Source organism: Cucurbita maxima, unplaced genomic scaffold (assembly GCF_002738345.1).
Source record: "Cucurbita maxima cultivar Rimu unplaced genomic scaffold, Cmax_1.0 Cma_Scf00047, whole genome shotgun sequence".
In the NCBI taxonomy this organism is placed as follows: Eukaryota; Viridiplantae; Streptophyta; class Magnoliopsida; order Cucurbitales; family Cucurbitaceae; genus Cucurbita; species Cucurbita maxima.
The window spans coordinates 101,469-118,532 of NW_019272063.1; the positions used below are offsets into that span (position 1 = coordinate 101,469).

The 17,064-nt window shown below is 35.3% G+C and overlaps 4 protein-coding genes across 8 annotated transcripts; 3 read left to right on the top strand and 1 right to left on the bottom strand.

Moving 5' to 3' along the window:
* Window positions 1–282: 282 nt before the first annotated feature.
* On the bottom strand, window positions 283–2,615 carry LOC111470787. 4 transcript variants are annotated; one of them, XM_023116405.1, is made up of 6 exons: window positions 2,519–2,615; window positions 1,690–1,765; window positions 1,477–1,614; window positions 1,046–1,119; window positions 817–954; window positions 283–472 (listed from the first exon to the last, which is right to left on the bottom strand). In XM_023116405.1, the coding sequence occupies exons 2-5, from the start codon at window positions 1,735–1,737 to the stop codon at window positions 819–821; spliced, it is 396 nt and encodes a 131-aa protein (XP_022972173.1). In that variant the 5' UTR covers window positions 1,738–1,765; window positions 2,519–2,615; the 3' UTR covers window positions 283–472; window positions 817–818. The 4 variants fall into 4 exon arrangements, with proteins under 4 accessions (XP_022972173.1, XP_022972172.1, XP_022972170.1 ...); XM_023116404.1 differs by lacking the exon at window positions 283–472 and adding an exon at window positions 501–547; XM_023116402.1 differs by lacking the exon at window positions 283–472 and having other exon boundaries at window positions 586–954.
* A 126-nt stretch (window positions 2,616–2,741) lies between these two features.
* Window positions 2,742–5,993, top strand: LOC111470892 (DNA-directed RNA polymerase III subunit RPC10-like). 2 transcript variants are annotated; one of them, XM_023116551.1, is made up of 4 exons: window positions 2,742–2,829; window positions 3,145–3,268; window positions 3,371–3,461; window positions 5,633–5,993. In XM_023116551.1, the coding sequence occupies exons 2-4, from the start codon at window positions 3,155–3,157 to the stop codon at window positions 5,761–5,763; spliced, it is 336 nt and encodes a 111-aa protein (XP_022972319.1). In that variant the 5' UTR covers window positions 2,742–2,829; window positions 3,145–3,154; the 3' UTR covers window positions 5,764–5,993. The 2 variants fall into 2 exon arrangements, with proteins under 2 accessions (XP_022972319.1, XP_022972320.1); XM_023116552.1 differs by having other exon boundaries at window positions 2,742–2,825.
* A 657-nt stretch (window positions 5,994–6,650) lies between these two features.
* On the top strand, window positions 6,651–11,190 carry LOC111470792 (cathepsin B-like protease 2). Its single transcript, XM_023116412.1, has 11 exons — window positions 6,651–6,853; window positions 7,648–7,701; window positions 8,285–8,365; window positions 8,509–8,665; window positions 8,769–8,773; window positions 8,857–8,931; window positions 9,033–9,158; window positions 9,305–9,523; window positions 10,317–10,430; window positions 10,533–10,568; window positions 10,888–11,190. Exons 1-11 carry the CDS (start codon window positions 6,779–6,781, stop codon window positions 10,993–10,995), a joined length of 1,050 nt encoding a protein of 349 aa, XP_022972180.1. The 5' UTR covers window positions 6,651–6,778; the 3' UTR covers window positions 10,996–11,190.
* A 1,437-nt stretch (window positions 11,191–12,627) lies between these two features.
* LOC111470833 (thioredoxin-like 1-1, chloroplastic) lies at window positions 12,628–15,417 on the top strand. The gene is made up of 4 exons (XM_023116480.1): window positions 12,628–13,201; window positions 13,541–13,717; window positions 13,809–13,973; window positions 14,839–15,417. Exons 1-4 carry the CDS (start codon window positions 12,938–12,940, stop codon window positions 15,127–15,129), a joined length of 897 nt encoding a protein of 298 aa, XP_022972248.1. The 5' UTR covers window positions 12,628–12,937; the 3' UTR covers window positions 15,130–15,417.
* Window positions 15,418–17,064: the final 1,647 nt, after the last annotated feature.

Below are 17,064 nucleotides of genomic sequence, written 5' to 3' on the forward strand. Positions count from 1 at the left end.
ATATCTTAGTCAATGATACATTTTTTCCGACTAGATGTAGTATAAATTGTACTTGATTCTTTTATAGACTTTTAGTATTTTAGAGTAAGAGTTATATATATCAAGTTCACTCAAGACAGTATATAGCCCATATACTACATATTAGAGGTACATAATACGTATAATAACTTATTTAGGAGTGGAAAACACATTTACTATAAATAACATATAAAAATATTAGGATTTTTGTTTGCTTGGTTTGTAAATATCAAGTATGTTCCATACATACAATCTCTTATACAAGGTATTTAGATTTAGGGTTAAAATATCAAGATTATGTATCACAAACAAACTCATTTCAATTGTCCATTTTATATTATACATGTATCCCGAAAGTTCAATTTTCAAATCTCCATTCAACCTCTATTCCTCGAAAGTTAAATTTTCAAATCTCTATTCAACCTCTATCCTTACTCTTGGACCATGACATTCTCTATTAAAAAACAAAAAAAAAAAAAAACAACAGTTTGTCAGGGTTACAATTAACTACATGATTTTCCATCTTCGCCTAAAACACAAAACCAAGCAAATAGACAACTCAGTTAGTATATCACTCGTTTCACAGTTTTGATATATGCATGATTTTGATCGAAGTTTAAAGATAAAAATGAGCATGCATGGCTATTCGTTAACACTAAATATAGAACTTTTCTACTAGGTTTCATGGCACTAAGTTGCTTCCTTGATGTAGACACCTCTTCTAGCCTAGCTTTTCAATCATGGTTCGAATCAATTTTCCAAAGCTGGAAAAAAAAAAATAGCCCTGCTTGAAATTACCTTCAAAACTGGATGTGACCATTCTGAAGTAAATTTCGAGCATTGCATAAAATAGTACTGGCTTCCTCATTTGATGAATCAAGCAACCGCAGCTCTTTGATCTCGTGTTGCCATCTTTCAACATTATTCTTGTGGATGCTGGGAAGAATGAAAGAAAGAACAGTAATTAAGTTAATAAAGTAGTTCTCAACAAAAATGTTTGAAGGTATATATTGTAGTTTCAACTCACGCTATGATTTGCTCTTCAAATTCATTACTAAGATCTTTAAAAGCAGTCTTTCCCGACTCCAGGAGTTCAGACACCTTCATTAAGAAAAAATTAATGTGGATCAGTAGAAAATATTTGCAGCCAAACAAAAACTTGAAAACAATACATACTATTGCAATATAACCCAAGTTCTAGCTACTTCCCTTCACATATTTCCACACATATTTTCATATTCATATAATATCCTATACTTTTAGGACATTAGCCCATGTGACTCTACTTTTGATTTCACAGAAAAAAAAAAAACAAATCTCATATCAATAAAGATAATGTCTCTCACTTATATACTCGTGATCTTTTTTTTATATCTAGTCAATGTGGGATTTTGGTCTCACTCCTAACACCGAGCTCATATTGCCAGCTCAAAAAGATTGGTCATAGCCACCACCTACCAGTTGTGTGAAGCTTTCAATCTTTTCTAGTAGGCGAGCTATATTGGATTCCATCTCCTCGGATCCCCTAATGTCCGTCTCACACTGCTCATTTTCTGAAATGTTGGACATGCTTGTATCCTTTCCCTGCTCTCCCATCTGAGGAAATGTAATTTCTCATTTCCATTGGCAATGGCATGATAAATAACGACATAGAAAAAAGAGTAAACATACAGCTAGTTTCATGCGTTTGCCAGTGAATTCGGTACCATTGCTTTCCATTCCAAATATGCAATTGTTTATCAATCAACTGTAGCAAGGTGAGAAGTTATTTATACAAAAATATTCGTATATTGAGAAGAACCTAAAAAACTTCATTGTAAGGATTTGTCGTTGCCATGTGCTTCACAGAGAGGGATACTCATACGACAAGAGGTAGATAGATTGAACGCGTAGTAAACAGAATTTGGAGATAAGATTAACAGATTTTGGACCCGGACGGGCAGTAGTAAGCGTCTAATAGTTAACACTCTGAAATAGATGTACAAAAAGGCTCAAGTTAGAACAAAAGTTCCAGTATTCGTCCCCTAACGTCATGCTACACACATCCAGACCTTGAAATTCTTCTTGATAGCATAGCAGCTAGGAGGCGCAAGACATTCAGCAGTCGCAAAAAATTAAAAAAAAACAGTGTTGACTACAAAATTGCCACGAGTAGACGATTATTCGACTTTTTCGTCTTGCCTATTCAAATGAACTTCAAAAATGTACACCACGACACGTTAAACAAGGAATCATTCTGATTTCCAATACCAAAATTTGGAAAGGAAAAAAAAAAAAAAGGCTAAAACTCTAGGTTTCACAAGGAATCGATACTAAACTGTTCATCATCAGCCATATTTTTCAGTGAAGTTGATTCAAGCGTCAGTTTTACTAAACTGAGATGATCGAATGTTAGGACAACTTGAAGTAATTGCATAATGAATGAAGAACAGCAAGATCAAATGAATAATGATATGGAGCATTCTAAAGATGGAAAAAATAGAGTTCGACAGACTCTTACCAATTTTCTCCGCTGATTGCCTTCTCCACCTCCGTCGGTTTAATGATTTAGCGCGCCAGAATACGAGAGAATGGAGCCGATTTATACTCGATTTTTAAAATGGATCAATTTTATATTGCCCAAATTATAAAAATAAATAAATGACGACTAACTTTGTTATTTATTTATTTATTTTTATCATTTTAAAAGTTGCAATATTATTTATTATTTTTATATTGCCCACCTCCCAATTCACTCCTCGGATTCAATTCACTCCTCGGATTCAATTCACTCGCACGCCACAGCGTACGAAAGCGTCTCTCGTTCGGTAGGTCAGTATTGTTCATGTTCATACGCCGTTCTTCTTAATAATCCTTCCCATGGATCCTCTAAGACACTGGATTTGGATTAATCTTCTCTTGATATAACATTAATTTGATCAAACAAATCACCCAGCACTCCCTCGTCAATGGGGAGCTCCTTCACGTCTAAAAAAGCGATCTATGAACGTATTGCATTTATCTGCGAGGCGTCTTTAGTCGTTGCATATAATTTCTTATTCTCATTCCATGATATCTGTTGAGTTAGTGGATTATGTGTTTGATATGCGTCAGATTATTGATTGATAGAGGATGGGTTTGTGATAGGACTTAGCAAATGGAGTTTTGCCCAACTTGTGGGAACATGCTGCAATTTGAGTTACCCAATATGGGTAAATCTTCTAGATTCTTTTGCCCGACTTGTCCATACGTGTCTTACTTGGAGAATAGGGTATGTGATCAGGCCTCGAGTTGTTTATAACTTCCCTCTTTTTGCCTCTTAATTTCTTATGTGGTGATGCAAGGAGTGTATTCTCTTGATTCTACCATTCAGGTAAAGATAAAAAGAAAGCAGCATTTGGTGAAAAAGGAATTAGAACCCATAATCTCTGATGACGATATGAAAAATGCAGCTCAAACCGAAGGTACACATCTTTTCATCATAGCTCTGTATATTTTTTTTCGCAGTGCTCAGTTTTTTTTTTTTTTTTTTGTTTTTCAATTAATTTATACATGATGGATTTAGGCAATAGATTTAATCATATAGATGAAGCATTGATTGACATTTACAATTTTTCTAGTGTTTTTATATTGTATTATATGGTAATGGTAAGCCAAATTAGTGTGCAGTTATTTACTTCCAATAAATGTAATTTACAAAGGATCTTAGCCACCATATGGAAACAAGTAGATAAATGGAATCCCAATGACTGAAGTTGTAACAGTTCTAGAATGATTATAAAAATGACAAGGTCCTAAGTTTCTTACCTAGGAACGAAATCTTTTAGGACTCTTTGGCAATTTTTTCTTATCTTTAAGCCTAACAGATGTTAAAAAATGAAGTCCTTTAAGCCATTAGGCACAATGAACTTCTAAACAAAGAAAATTATGGAGTGTCAATTCTTCTCTCTCTACAAAGGACACACCAACTGAGCTAGAGCAACAATGAAAGCTTTGTCTTTCAGATAACATGGTTAGATTGACAGACGACATGAGGACTGTGCACATTTTGGGAACCTTAGACTTCTAAATTATCTTACACATCTTCATTGGGATAATGTCCTGTTTAGGGACAATTGATCAGCAATGATAGTTGACACGCAAAAGCCCTGTAGTAGTGAGGCTTCTTATTTTAGAATTGTAGTTGAGGGAATCATAGATGATATGTAAAGGGCTATCACTCCTCAATTTAGCTGTAGAAAAGCTTTCTTCTAAACCTCAAATTAAAAGGATATCCTTATCCACACGTCTTTGGTTGAAATGCCCTTAAGTAAGGGGTTTGTTAGAAGAGTGTTTATAAATTGGACGGGTTAGGGGGGAGGAATCGTTGGAAAATAGTTTTGTGGGAGAGATACCCTTTCCATAAGACTATCACACAATACTTTCAGCCCTATCTTCATATTTTCCAATTCCAAACTCCATCTTGAATCTTTTTAAGACCTGACAGAAGCACCTTCATCCAGCTGAAAAAGGAGCACTTTGTTTGACAAGGGGGCTAACTTTTCAGCGGACTTCCAAGGGCCTTTACCCATAGAGCATTAGAGGAACCCAAAATGAACTGACCAGAATAATCTCTCCCATAGTCCCATTTTTTACTTGTAATAGTTTGTGCTAAAGAAATTTGGGTCTCTAGCCCCCAACCGGTTCAATCCTTCCTGTCTAATATTACCAATATTTAACCGTCTATTTGGTAGGCATAGGAGACCATGTTTCATGTAACCATATGTCTACCACATTTGGCAATCAAACTCTCCTAGAGGAAGTTTTAGACGTATATCTCAATTGTCGCAGCAACTTCATACCGTAAACGCTGAAAGATAATGCCGGAGAAAATCAATGAAGGCCAGTTGAGCCAACCTAAGACCCCTCCCTTGGGGGTTTCATTCCACTTCATCAACTCAGAAAGATTCATTTTTGCCTTGATAAATTTATTGAAAGTGGAAAAAGTAAATTAAAAAGCTTCTGAATATTTTGGAGGTTGGTGATTTTAAAGATTCTATACACACTATTATCTGCTACGTTCAATGTGTGGGATGAAACATGAATCTTAACTTAAGAACCAAAGCTTCAATAATTTCCATCTTCATACCCAAGGAGGGAAATCTGTTCAAACACTCCACCACTAAGATACACCAATAGAATCAAGTCAAGGAAATTTCAGCCCACTTTATCGTAAGCATTCTCCTGATCAAGCTTAAAGATGAGTCCTTTGTTTCCTTCTTTCCTGTAACTCGGCCACTTCATTTGCAAGTGAAACAGGATCATCCATTCATGTCTTGTGTTCTCGAATGGATGACTTACATCTTAAACCTTTTGACAGATGGTAAGAAAAGTAGGTTTTAGTCTTTGGTAAAACTTGTTAGCATTACATGGTGCTTCCTCTGAATCTTACGTTTGATCCTGTGGTGAGAAGATGCACCAATCAAGTCTTTAAAACTAGAAATCAACATAGTTTTTAGTATTCCACTGCTTGACCCCAGTGAGTTATGCTCATCACGGAGATGGGTACAAGAAGTCCTTGTAGGGTTTTCGAATATTGTTTGTATCTCTGTGTTTTTCTTCTAAATTTGTTTTTGTTTTCTGCTCATTGCTGTAGCAACATGTCCAAATTGTGGGTTTGGCAAGGCTGCATTCATACAAATACAACTGAGATCAGCTGATGAACCTGCTTCAACATTTTACAAGTGCATGAACGAAGACTGCAGACAGAATTGGCGTGAGGATTAAGTGCCCATGAACAGAAGTATTCGTTTGTGAGATCATAAGTTTTTCATTACTGATTTTCTAACCAAATTAGAAGTAATTTCAATTAATAAAATATTATTTACATGAACGGCCTTGTTGAATAGGATCTATTCTATAGGTTCTACCATTATGTCCTTGAGTTCTCAATAATTTCTTACATGAATTACATTTAGAATGTCGTTGGCTTGATGAATGATAGAAATTTTGTTCTCCGTGGTTAGTTTTTATTTTATTTATTTTTATTTTTTATTTTTACTTTTTAATTTAAAGTTTGAAATGGCATGTAAAAATAAAGTTTATTATTACTATTTTACTGATTTATTGCCCTTTTCAAACCTATTTTAATGTACTATATTTAAAAAATGATTCCATTAATTATATTTATATTTCTCACTGCAAAATTTAGAGATTTTTTGGTAATTACTATGATAAATCCATCTATCAAGCAATTCTTAACAAGGGTAAACACACTTGATATATATTTTTTTCAAACGTGCTTATGGAAAACTAAGTTGGGTTGAAAAAACATTTTTTTTTTTTTTTAATTTCAAAAACACAAATAAAAAGGTTTAAAAAATAAATAGAAAAGGATAATAGTGATTAAAGAGGAGTAATTAATAATTGGAAGAAACAAATATATAATAGTTGGGCTTATTTGGCAGAAAATTTGTTTTTTTAAAAAAAAAAATACAGATAAGGTTGGCTAGTTTATATTTAAACCTAAACTTAAAAAGTCCCCTATACATATATTATTTTATGTTTATCTCGATGTGCGGAATGAAGATAATTGTGAAGACCGAGAAAGGGATTGGTGACAGATGGCAGCAGGAACATGGATGACGTTAGCTCAGGCGTTAAACCAAACGGAAACTTCGGATTGGTCCTTCTCCCCAAATATTAGCTTGGAACTCATCCCTTCCTCCTCCTCAGTCCCCCCTTCTTCATCGCCTCTGTTTCTCCTTCACCTTCTGATTCTGCCTTCCAAAATAGCAAGGACATGGCATCATCTCACTTCCATTCCTCCCTTTCCTTGCTATTTTTGGTCGCCTTCTGCTTCCTCCATCATCATCAGGTCCTTTTACACTTTTTCCTTTTACTTCGTATATCTATATATTTTTGGATTTAGCATCCCAGCTTTGGTCTGTAGCTCTTGAACCTGGCTGATACTTTGACCTCTTTCCTGTCTTCTCTTGGTTTCCAATTATACGTAAATTAGTTTGACGATCTGCAGCTTCTTGGTGATCGTATTCTAGTGTACCCATAATCTAGTTTAAATCGCGAAAGAAGTTGTAAATTTATTGATAAATTCTAGAAATAGATTTGGATAACAGTAATTATGTGGTGCGGTTTACATCATAAATCACAATTATAATTTTAATTGAGAAGGGTCTTTTAATGCTTAACCATTACTTGTCTTCAACTTTGTATACATATTTTTTGTGGGATTCCACCTTTCAACAACTCTCAACCAAAAACCTATGGATCCAAGAGGACCCATGGTAAATAGTGGATTTCAGTTGATTAATCCTTTTCTGTGAAAATAAATCTATCATACAAGAACATTTATGCAATTTCCTTCTAACGGAGAATGAATAACACTTGATCTGCCAATACATATGGGAGCGTTTACTAAAGAATTTCACAACCTTGAAATTTTATGAAGAACTGTGCTACATATGTTTTTTCCCACAATCTCCAAAAATTATTGGATTTGGGCAGTGTGTAATATCCGTAAAATGTTGATTTTTAGCCATTTCGGCTCATTTCATGAAAAGATACTGTGCAAGTGTTCATTTCTTATTACGAAATCCTATCCGATCCCTTTTCAGTTGTTATTCAATATATTGAATGCTCTGTTGATAGCAGGTCTATGCGGAGGAACAAGTTCTAAAGTTCAAACTCAACGCTGATATTCTTCAGGTACTACTGTTATGGTCAAGGATAGTTCCCATCCCCTCTACTGCTTAACCCAATTCATGGACAATGACTTTTGAACGGTTTGATTGAGCAGAAAAGATGCATAACCATTTAAATAGCAATTTCACTTTTGGGTCCCTTTGGATTTTTAGTTTTTTAGTGTTAAATCGATTAACCTGAACACTGCACCTCGATACACTTGTGTTTCTCGAAAAGTTTTCTAACTAGTGAACATTTGAGTACATATTTGTTTGAACTCATCGTTTCATAAAACTTTACTGGTTAATGATATTTCTATTGTACTACCTCATCTGAAGGTGAATATTAATCTTAATTTTCATACTAATGTTTTATACTAATAAAATAAAAATCATAATCAGCCATTTTATTTTTGTGAACTGGATCTATTTAATTTGTTTAGGTTGAGTTATCAAGAACCTTTTTAATTAATGCGAAGCATCTCTAACCTGAACTGTAACCCATATGAATACTTCTTCTTCCTTTTTTTTTTTTCTTTTTTTCATTTTTTCAAATTTTTATATTTGTAAAAAAGAACTCCTCTAATAGTTTTTATGATGTCTTGCAGGAGTCTATCGTTCGGCACGTAAACGAACACCCACACGCTGGCTGGAAAGCTGCCATGAACCCAAGTTTTTCGAACTATTCTGTAAGTTTCTACTTGCTTAATATTATTCTACTATTGATGGTTGGAATTTGATTGTTTTTTTCTGAACGTCCAAAGCTTTTTCTACTTTTAATTCTTGTAAGAACTCTTTTATTGATGTTTTCACGCCATTGTTTCTTGTGCAGGTTAGCCAATTCAAGCACATTCTTGGTGTCAAACAATCTCCGGAGAAGGATTTAAAGAGTACCCCTGTTTTATCCCATCCCAAGTCTTTAAAGTTGCCAAAAAGTTTTGATGCTAGAGAAGCTTGGCCTCAGTGTATCACCATTGGAACCATTCTAGGTCAATTACTCATCTCAATTTACTGGTAGATTATTTTTTAAACAAAAACATGCTGATGCTTTTCCTTCCGTGAACGTCAATGCTGGAAAATATCCTCATAAAGATCAGGTAATTATTTCCCATTAATTTCAATAATCTTCCCTTTCTGTATTATGATTTATGAAAATTATCAGCCTGCCTTTACGTTTTAGGGGCACTGTGGTTCTTGCTGGGCATTTGCTGCTGTTGAGTCACTTTCAGATCGCTTTTGCATTCATTATAACATGGTTTGCCGACTACCCTAATATTCTTGTTCACTAGTATTAATGTTCACTTAACCAAATATTTTTCCCTATTTAGTGGTAATTAAATATAATATTTGTTTCAGAATATTTCTCTGTCTGTTAACGATCTTTTGGCCTGCTGTGGCTTCATGTGTGGTGACGGCTGTGATGGGGGATACCCAATTTCTGCATGGCGATATTTTGTTCGTCACGGAGTTGTTACCGCAGAGGTAATGTAGCTAATTAGAGAAGGACGCTCCATGTATAATTACGGTTCTTCATGTGGGATTTTATTGTTACTGCTTAACATATGGCTCTTAAATTCTGTCCTTTTTCTGTTGATGAACGCTTTAAATAACTATCTGAAACCTTGCAGTGTGATCCATATTTTGACACCGATGGTTGTTCCCACCCTGGTTGTGAACCAGCATATAATACTCCTAAATGTGTCAGGCATTGTGTAGATAAAAACCAGATTTGGAGAAAATCAAAGCACTATGGTGTTAATGCTTACAGGATTAAAAAGGATCCCTATGATATCATGGCCGAAGTTTATAAGAATGGACCAGTTGAGGTTGACTTCACGGTGTATGAGGTAAGCGAAATATCTTGCTTTGCGCTCGGTTAAATGTGCTCAAACATTAGGATAAATTTCTTGTAGTTTATATCTTTTCTGCCGCCCTACTTAAAGCAAAAGTATACATATTAGCTAGAGGATCAAGCAGTCTGATAGCAATAACAATTTAAACTATCATTAGAGGGCCATAATTTATTAGACGTCCAAATAACATGTTACTTATGCTAGAATTAAGAATAGTCAATGTACTCTTCACTTTTATATGCATGGCCTTTTTTTAATACTAAATTATTTTTTATAAATGTAGGAAGTGTTTTCAAGTTGAGTTTTCAAAATCCTTGCTCTAGTCATTGCAACATTTTGCGTGCCATTATTTATACGTTACATTTTTTTACGTATCGTACTAGAACTGTATAATCTAAGAAATTTACCTAACAAACGCCTAACCTTTTCTATACCAGGACTGTATGTTACTCTCGTATAAAGAATCAAAGTTGAAAACAAAATTGTGACAATTAATGGAACCATCCTCCCAAAAGCTTACGACTGATTTTTTCAAAGAATGAAGATCATTGTATTACAGAACAACTAATTTTTAGTAATTGCTTTACTATGGACACCCTCAAAATTGGAAAGTTAGTTCCAGGTGTCCAGCTAAATAATCAGAAATTTTTAGTGATTGTGTTTTTGGCATTTCTTGAGAGTTACGTGAAAATAACCTTAACGTGTTTAGCAAGTAGAAATCTTCTTGGCTAACAATATCCTATACCTTGCTTCTAGTTGTAAAAGTAATGTAAATACCGATTTACAGGATTTTGCCCATTACAAATCTGGGGTTTACAAACATATTACTGGTGATGAGTTGGGAGGGCATGCTGTGAAGCTTATTGGATGGGGAACATCAGATGATGGAGAGGATTATTGGGTCTGCTTATACCTTTCTCTATTCTTATCTTCTAAATGGCAAGGTTGTAACCGCCAATTTTGTTGATATATTATGTTAATCACCTTCATTTTGTTGTCGCAGCTTTTGGCAAATCAGTGGAACAGAGGCTGGGGTGATGTAAGTTTTCATTACATTTTGTGTACCTTTTGATTTTGCTGCCCTATGGTTACATTTGGAAGTGCTTTCGACATAACTAAAAACACTTTTGCTAGAGTCAAAACCATCTCTCACTCAAAATCATTATGTTTAGTTCATAGTAGTAATAAAAAAAAATAACACTCGAGAGACTCCCTATGAGAAAGCATTTATTGGAACGTAAAACTAAAGATCAAAGTTGCTTTTACTAAAATGTTCACAACTTATGTAGTAAAGTGCATGTGTATTGAATCTACTTTCTTCTGTCCTGACTGCAATGCATTTAAATTTAAACTTCTAGGATGGCTACTTCAAGATAAAAAGAGGAACAAACGAGTGTGGGATTGAGGAAGATGTTGTTGCTGGTTTGCCCTCACCTAGAAACATCGCCAGGGAGGCTTCCATATGAGCCACATGCTGCTGTTTCTCACTCAAGTATTTGCTCAACCAAAGATATGTTTGATTTATGTGTCTTGCTCTCGGGTCAGAACTATTTATGCATATTAGGTTGGTTTATGATTTGCTGTGTTGTACCTTAAACAAATGGTAAGATGATGTCTGGAAAGGGATATTAAGAAAATAAAGTGTTAATATTCTTGGAAAATGATGGCCTTTACATTACACTTGATCAAATTGGATTAGGAAGGTTTGCGTTTTTTTAAAGTTGACGGTATTAGAAACCGATCCTACAAAGAGTAAAGAAAATTTGTATGTTTCCCTTCTATGCAGGGGTTTCATACATACCGTCTCTACCCACATCACTTTTATGCCATCAAATTATATAGAAAATGAAGGAATGGTTCAAAATTCGAATACTACTTTCATAAAAATGGTGGTAAAAATCAATTTTTGTCGAAGTCAACATGGTTATTTCAAATCCAAACCACCTTTATTCTCCCAAAATAATTCATATAATAGAAATTGGTGAAAAGAAAGAAAGAAAAAAGGACAGAGAATTCAATAATAGGCTAAGAATGGCCCTCTCACCATACATAGCCACATGTACACTCAATGAGCTGGCTTATTGCAACACACTATCTTAACGATTGTAAAAGAAATGTACACGTGCGTGGACTAAACAATCGGCTAACCCAATCATTGACCAACTTTAACTTCCTCAAATATCCGCCCTTCAAGCTCTTAATGGCAGACATGCCACCTGACCTAACCAAACCAGCCAAACTATCAAGTATTCTATTTATGTCTTATACTCACTTACTCTAGCTACCTCGCCACATGGACTCCTAAATAAACTCGACACCGTAAATTAAATTGAGATCCACATCTAGCTGACTAATAACTGAAAAAAAAAATTAAAATAACAATACTAAACCTGTGCACATTCAAACGTAAATTGATACCTTTACCAAAATCACATCTCCGATAGATGCTACTTTCGAATATAATTGACTGGTAGTGTTGCAATCTCTTGTGTAATTTAATGTTGAATGTTCATTTTCTAGAATCTTACAAATATCTCTTGGCCATTTGGGTCCTCCATGTGGTGTTTCTTGTAAATGAAAGCTGCTTTAGGATATATATTGAATGTGAGCATGGTTTTTTTTTTTTTTTTTTTTTTGGCAAAATTTCAAATTTTAAACATTTATATAATGACAAACAATGAAATGAAAAATTATCCGAAAATTTCCTGTTATAGTATATCACCAAACCTAATATACAATGAAATATAAACCAAACGAAAATGACAAAACGAAGATACAATTATGGATCTTTTTTCCATCTAACTCACTCAACTTTTGTTAAGAAGAATCACGTAAGCAGTCATCACTCTCGAATCGATTGGATTAAACACAAACACAACAACATTTCTTCCGTCCTAAAAAAATTACTCTTGTAGCTTAAACTCTAGGGTTGTTTCCCTTTTATAAGCATGANTTTAACTATGAAAATACTGGTTAATTTAAGCTTGATTGACTAAAGTATGAATTCTTTCAAAGAAAGTTTGAATTTTAGAGGCAAAGAATATATAGATATGGTCAATGGCTTCGTCTGCACTTTCACTTTTTGTGACCACAAAACCCGAAATCAATGCGACGTTGCGTGCGCCTCTTATCCACTCGCAATTCCCCACAATCCTCGTTGTTATTCGCCCAACCGCTCCGCCTTTCATTCCCATTCCTTCACCTACAAACGCCTCGCCTCCCCTCTCCCTCGTCTTCTTCAATTCATGACAACGCCCCCTTTTCGATCCCGATCATCTCGTTCTTCAACATCCTATACAATCATCCTATCCCCACTTCAATTTCCCACAATTTCCCACCAACCCCACTTCCCAATTCCTCTTACCCTCTTCAATCCAAGCGATTTCAACAGATTTGTCCTCGATTTTAATGGCCGACGCTCTCAGCAAGATCAGTTTTTCCCCCTCTCGCCCTTCCTTTTCTCCTCACCATCTTCCTCCGCCGATTTATGGCCTTAAATCCGTCATTTCTTCTTCGAATCCCTCGACTTGGAAACGGCTTTCTCTGAAATTACCATCCGCTTCGCTGTCTTTTTCGAGCCGTGACTCCTATGGCGAAAGAATTCAGTTTAGAGAAGCTAAGGTCATCTCCAGGAATTCTACTTCTCCTACACGGTCTTCGACGATATCCCATGTTGGTACCTGTATTCTTCATATCCTTGTGTTTTTTCCCTTTCCTATGATATTATTAAGGTTTTTGTTTCTAACATTCAGCTTTTTCTGTCATTTTATTATATGTTTCCCTTCGGTTGGATTTTCTTTATAAATTTATTTGTATCATTAGGTTTTCTGTGTTTAATTTTATTGGATTCTGAATAGGAAACTTAGCTGTGTCTTGTTGTTTGTGATCTGGGTTACTATGAACAGAACTAGTTACTGTATCCCTATGTTTGCTTATCCTTGATTAGCACTTGATTATGTCCATAATCTATTATCCATTTTGTTTGTTAACTCTTGTGTTGGTGTCTAATAGAGTGGGTTTCGAACTCCAAAAGCTCAGAAATGGTGGGAAAGGGGGTTAGAAGCTAATATGAAAGAGGTGAGCAGTGCAGAGGAGCTTGTGGATTCTCTTTTAAATGCCGGGGACAAGCTTGTTATTGTGGATTTCTTCTCCCCTGGTTGTGGTGGCTGCAAAGCTCTTCACCCAAAGGTCTCCTTTATGCTTTATTGTGTAGAAAGAACAATGTGTATGTTCCAAGTTTTACGAGTCTTGAAAAGGTTCGTATATCTATCCTCTGCAGATATGCCAATTTGCTGAGATGAATCCAGAAATCCAATTTTTGCAAGTGAACTATGAAGAGCACAAATCTATGTGTTATAGTCTTGGTGTGCATGTGCTGCCCTTCTTTCGCTTCTACAGAGGTGCTCAGGGTCGTGTTTGCAGCTTTAGCTGTACTAATGCAACGGTAACAAATCTTTAAATACATTGGAACTGTTCTGCTTTTGTAATGTTATCCTATCATTATCATTCATAATATTGATTGTGGCTGTACATTCTTTTATAGAAGCATGCTCTTCCTTTATTTCCATTTTAATTGTTGTTTAATCACATTTGAAGTGTTTTTGTGAGATTCCACATCGGTTGGAGTAGAAAACGAAACATTCTTTATAAGGGTGTGGAAACCTCTCCCTACCAGATACATTTTAAAGCCGTGAGGCTGACGGCGACACGTAACGGGCTAAAGCGGACAATATCTATTAGCGGTGGGTTTAGGTTGTTACAAATGGTATTAGAGCCAGACACTGGATGGTGTGCCAGCGAGAACGGTGGGCCCCAAAGGGGGGTGGATTGTGAGATCTCACATCGGTTGGAAACGAAAACGAAACATTCTTTATAAGGATGTGGAAACCTCTCCCTAACATATGCACTTTAAAACCGTGAGGCTAACAAGCCAAAGCGGATAATATTTAATGGGTTTAGGCTGTTATTGTTTTAGTCGAAGTAGATCTGTTTGTGCTTCAAGTATCAAATCTCCTATTGTGGATTATTTCCCAAGAGATGTCCATTTAACCAGTCCCAGTCCCGTAGAGAATCTCCGCTTAAACAGAGAATGGGGGAGGGAGGGAGAGATATTTCTCCCTATTAATTAAATGGAGCCGTATGTTTCCCATCCCTGACGAGAATTTTGCAAGGATGGAGATGGAAATAGTACAGACATCCCTACGTCTCTTCTACATCTGCCTCATGAGTATCAAATGTGTGGTTTGTCTCTACTAGTTTACGTGTTATTGTAGATGGTAGAGTGATAAAGAATTGGTTTGGTATGACAGATAAAGAAATTCAAGGATGCATTAGCCAAGCACAACACGGACCGATGCAGCCTCGGCCCGACCCGAGGGTTGGAGGAGAAAGAACTCGTGGCACTTGCCGCTAACAGAGAGCTCTGTTTCAACTACACCCCAAAGGCAGCAGAAGAGGTGCCCATCCCCATCACCATCCATCCCCGTGCCCATGCTGGAAGTGTAAAAATATCAGAATCAGAGCCATCGCGTCTTCCTCTACCCTCAACCATCCTGAAGTCTGCTGCTCAAACCTCCAAGGGCAATGCCTATGTGGGATGAAGCATCCTATCCTATCCTTAATACCTGTGCTCTTCTTGCCTGTAAAGATAATAGATGCACCAAATTTGTAGGGTTTTCTTTTTTGACTTGGATCCCTACCTCTGCTGGTTCCTTCCCAATATCAGCAACCAGCTGTGTGATTAATATTTATACATATATAGTGTTACCCGTTGTCTCTACACGGTTGTATAAACCTTCTCTGTAAAGTTATGAATACAGAACTTGTGAAAGATTGTAATTACTCAAATAATCAAGAAACTTATGAGTACCATTCATATGATTCAGTGATATCAACTTCTTTAACCACCATCATATAATGCAAATTGGAGTGGAATGCTTTTAAATTCATGCATGCATTCCAATCTTTGATTCAAGCCCATTTCCATAATCAAACCAACCAAAAATGTTACTCAATCTCATCCATTTTGTTTGGATTGGATTGGTTATAGAAAAGGAAAATTTTGGTTTACATTTCAAAGGGTTTATAAATGAAAAGAAAAATGTCTTTTTCAAGAATATGTTTGATTTCTCTTTCGGTAGAAAGCAAAAGTTGAAGAGAAGTGCTCGTACTAATTTAACGGTACAAGTTTTCGACAAATTAACGTAACATTAATTTGAATACCTTTATTAGTTGGATAACGTATACTCATGGTCATACAAAAAAATCGTTAGTTATAATCGTAATTGTTACAAAATTTAGTTTCATTATTTTATAATATAGTTTTAAATATGTATAGAATGATAGAGCTCGACTTTTGTGAGACATTTTTAATAATATATGGTTGGAATTTTTGAAATAAATGTAAATTCAAATTATGGTTACATTAGCATTTATTTTCCACAGAAATATATTCTGATGGTGATCGGTTTGGGTGCCAACTAATATATGAAAATGGTATGCGAATATATGCCTGAAAATGACATGTTGACTGGGTTGGGAGTTACAGAAAAATAAAACTATATAATATAATTATAATTTGAAGATAGGGTAAATTAATTGTTAATTAATTAATTAGTATAAATAAAAAAGCAAAGGAAAAGAAAGGTGGGAAAGAACCCATTTTTTGTGGCATTAACGAGAGAAGAATATATAAGTTCTTGACTTGCAGAATCTGACCCTATAAAAACATATTTCTTATGATCATCTCTGGTTCTCATTCTCACCGAATATAATACCATTTTCACAACACTTTTCCACAACGAATACCATTCCGTGGTCATTTCTCGCTTTCTTTCTCGACGACGTTGCCCTCATCCATGCCCTATGCCTATGTTACGATACCCCCGTGTCGGTCATGCATGCATATTATCGAATAAGATATATATAACAGTGATGCAATGACATGTATATGATGAAATGAATTGATTTGAAATACAGGCTCAAACTCTATCATAAATGACTCAACCATAATGAAAACGATCATGATATGTATCAAACCAACAATGGGTTAGGGTTAGGGTTAGAGATGATTTGGGGGTCGAACTTGATCGTAAATGATTCAATCAGGGTGAAAAGGATCCTGATATGAATTAAACCGAGTTCGGGTTAGGGTCAGATAATTTGGAATATGGAAATTGATTTTGTTGGGAAGAAAGAAGTGAAAAGTTAAAGAAGGAAGTCATAAAAAGGGCACCAAATCCCTTAACCTTTTTTTTGTGTATATATTCCCTATCCACATGCCACCACCACCTTACTGTTTAGGAATTCCCTGCTTTTCAACTCTAAAGCCAAAAATTCTTAGGTTCCTCTATATATACATACATATATATAAATATAAATGTATATGAACATAATTAATATATCTCTCTTATAATTAGGCATTAGCTTAGTTTTGGGGATAGATGGGCATATTTAGCCAGAAACGTTGCGTTTAATTCCCGAGGGATCAGAATCTTTTTTTTTTTTTTTTTTTTTTTTTAATTTTTTTTTTTTTT